Source organism: Pteropus vampyrus, unplaced genomic scaffold (assembly GCF_000151845.1).
Source record: "Pteropus vampyrus isolate Shadow unplaced genomic scaffold, Pvam_2.0 Scaffold69, whole genome shotgun sequence".
NCBI classification, from domain to species: Eukaryota; Metazoa; Chordata; class Mammalia; order Chiroptera; family Pteropodidae; genus Pteropus; species Pteropus vampyrus.
This window is the reverse complement of record NW_011888850.1, coordinates 6,488,532-6,492,085: the sequence shown is the minus strand read 5'-3', so window position 1 is coordinate 6,492,085 and position 3,554 is coordinate 6,488,532. Positions and strand designations below refer to the sequence as shown.

At 41.4% G+C, this 3,554-nt stretch overlaps 1 protein-coding gene across 1 annotated transcript in view; it reads right to left on the bottom strand.

Moving 5' to 3' along the window:
- Positions 1–461: 461 nt before the first annotated feature.
- The window catches only part of MTURN (maturin, neural progenitor differentiation regulator homolog), a 25,319-nt gene continuing 22,226 nt past the window's right edge, over positions 462–3,554 (bottom strand). Inside the window, exon 3 of the mRNA XM_011361715.2 lies at positions 462–2,083. Coding sequence (XP_011360017.1) covers positions 1,973–2,083 — 111 coding nt within the window. The 3' untranslated portion in view covers positions 462–1,972. The remainder of the gene's footprint in view (positions 2,084–3,554) is intronic.

The window sequence follows — 3,554 nt, the reverse complement described above, 5'->3', positions numbered from 1 at the left end:
CTTTTTTGATAAAATACATTTTATGTTAATGTCCATTTCATTTTCAAACATATGCAAATTTAGGTTTTAAGCCCCTGCGTATAAAATTCCGGTTTACCTTTAAATGGAGCAAGCTAGTCAAGCTTCATCATTTCAGTTCCAGAAGTCATTCTTTTGGCCTATTGTGTTAAATCAAAGGTGACCAAACCAGAGTATTATCTATAGAAGGTACAGCTTCCCAAACACCTGTGCTCAGGTACAGAGCCCATCAGAACACAGGCGAGGGAACAAAGCACGGAATATATTTGCCCCACTGGATAAAATATCAAGGTTTGTTTTAATGGGCGTCTTGGAAGGAAATTCATTTTACTTGGAATTAACCTTGAATATGTTTTTCCAAGAAAAGAAAAAACATGGGTACTAAATCACCAATGGAAATCACTATATTGTTTTACCCACTGACTTAAAACTGCAGTACACAGTTTGACCACGTGCAGCCACGCTCCTCAGAGGACCAATTAAACAGAAAATGTTGAGAGAATCGGGTTTACACCAAGCCTGGACGATACACGAGACTCCCATAAGCTCTGTGGCCTCTGCTGCTGCTGCTTTTTATTTTTAATCCAAAACTCTGACAACAAGCACGCATGTTAAAAACATTCCTACCCCAGATGCTACATTTAGTCAAGTGAAGTAAGAGAGGCATTCGGCATCCTACATTGTTAGAACCAGAGATGCAGAGCAGTCCAAGAAAATGCATGTTTTAAATCAGTCCATGTTAGCAATGCAAAGGATTCCCCTACAAGCATTTGTTGGCCAAGTGATAACAACAGTTGTTCCTGTGAGTTGTCTGAGAATTCTGATCACTGAAACTTCTCCTTTGAACCAAGTGAACCCACGATGAAAAGATTCCCACTTTCGTATCGCTTTAAAAATTCACAATTAGGTTCCTCAAAGCACTTGATTACAATTTTTCATAAATCGTACCGTGGGATCCTTTTCTTGACTTTTTTTTTTAAAAAAGAATAAAAGACAGATTAAGAAAGTAAAGAAGGATTCCATCATATTCTCAAAATTTTTTTATCCTGGTTTATTTTCCCATTAAATTTATCTATGGCTTCGAAGTTGATGTGGCACTTGGATTCTGGATGTTTTCATGATTTTAATAAGTTGCCATCTCATTATAAATAGAGAAGGTAAATGTTTCATTTCATATATGGGACGGTTTATAAACATTTTAAAGAAACCGACAACTTATGTCACCCCATTTAGATTTCCCACTATTAAGACTTTACAAGTGGCTTTGGAATTAGCATGTTTTAAAATAACTGAACATGCAAGTATGTCTACACTTAACCATGAACCAGTGGCCACAGACCTAGGTAACTCGATAATGGCAGCACACGTGAAACAAAGGCTTCTTTGCCTCTTTTACCCTCTTCATCCAAAGCTAAGTGATTATCTTTTTCTGCCCTTGTATTTGCACTTGTGCAATTTAATGACTAGATATTAAAACTCATGCTTTATAAGCAAAACCTTTCACTTACGACACGTACAAGGTACATAAAAAGTGCAGACTGCATTTCTTCTCTGCCATGCTTTTTCCCTCAGTCACGTCACCTGTGAGGACTCAAAACATATCCTTCACACATTCAGAGTTCTCTACATTCGAGTCAGCGAATGTTTAGTTCTCCAACATAAGCTCAAGAGAGAACTGTCAGCCAGGAAATGGACTCTAAATTCAAAATGGCCAAGGGGACCAGACAACTCCATAGAAACCCACTGAAACGGGAGTAAGATTCAGGTCACTTCTGAGCATCGCTCATCCCAGATATTTTGTGGTCACTGAAAGGTTATTTCATCTTAATTTAGATGCTGGGAGTCAGACGTCCAGTTTCGAAGTACTAATGCAAAATGCTAACCCAGGAGCACATGACCCCACCTCGGGTACCACGGGGCTCACTCGCCTTCTCAGATGAGCGCCCTGGCAAGTTTACTGCTGACTGACCCCCATTTGGGGGTGGTCTGCTTCTGGTTCCTCCTCTTCCACGTCTGCACTGTACTCTTCCAACGCGTCGTCATCTGCATCCGGAAGCCCCAGTAACTACAGGGGAGAGAAGAGAAGCAGCTGTGAGCACCAAAGGGCCCCAGGCAGGAAGACGGCCAAAGGCATCCGATCCAAATTGAACAGCACTGGACAGGACTTAGAGAACGGTAGCTATGGATTTCCCTCAGGAGTCAACTACCCTCACCAGTGTGTTTATAAACATATGAGAAGGAAATATCGATCCTTCAATGGATTGGTGCTCAAAGGGCTAGGTATTACTGGGGAGCTTAGAGATTCTCTACTTTTAAGTATCAAAACATGGCACCACATCCCACCCATGCACAAAAATATAATGTCCTTGCACCCACGCTCACGTATCTGGGATTTAGCGGTAGGACGATGGACAGTGCTGACTCTCCCACCGAGATGTCAAAAATCCACTCCCCGGATTGTCTCCCCTAAACACACATGCTGCTATTATTTATAACACACGTACAGAAATGTAGAAACTACTGAAATGTTCGACAAAATGGTTAAATAAATTATGGTGCATCTATAGGACGGAATCTTATTTGTCCACTTAAAACAGTATTTTTAATAATCTACTGATATAAAAATATGCTTGTAAGTGTAAAAAGAACATGATAAAAAGTTTTCATTATGATTCAAATTTTTCTTAAAGTTTATACATAAATGCATGGAAAAACAGATTTCTGTGAAGGACATCCAAATGTTAAGGGTATTTTTTTCGACATTGTAATTATGGGTAAATGTTTTCTTTTTTATTTTTTTGTATTTTCCAAACGCTCCATAATCATCATTAGAGAAATTCACAATAAACACACAGTGCTTTTCCTAAAGCACCGACTGGTCTTTGTGGTTAGAAACTGTGCGTGCTGTTTGCTGGGTCAGATCAATGTGAACAAAAGCTCTGGTGCTGGAGGAAGCCGTGACCTTGGGCGTTCCTCAGCCTTGTCTGTGATCACGGGGCATCCATCCATCTCATGGCTCCTCAATGAGATTTACAGTCTGCACGTGGCCAAAGGACTTTCTCACACAGTGGCCCCGTGGTTGATCACTTTGAGGCAACTTCACTGAATGGCCCTATGATCCAAACACTAACTGCAGTAAGACACTAAAAATAAGGTGGACCGTTCTGTTTACTTTGCATTGCCTCCCTAGGGCCCTGCCACCCCAATCCCTTTCTTCCAGTTCCCTCCCACTTGCTTACATGAGGAACGAAGAAGCAGAGTTCTGATAAAAAAAAAATGCCTTCACTTTGAAGTTCTCAAATCACAGCTCTTGTGGGTCTCGCAGAGGCCCATGAACACACCCAGGGCAAAAACGTCTGCTAGTGCTATTGGTCCTATTATGCATGTGGCCTGCCAAGGTGGACACGGCCAACTACAGACACGTGCTGTCCCCTCAGAGCTCCGAGTGAGGCAACTGTCTCAAAGGGACAATGTTGACATCTCGGCCTGCCCGAAAATTTTGTACCCATCTCGTGTGTGCTTTGAGAAGGGAGAAG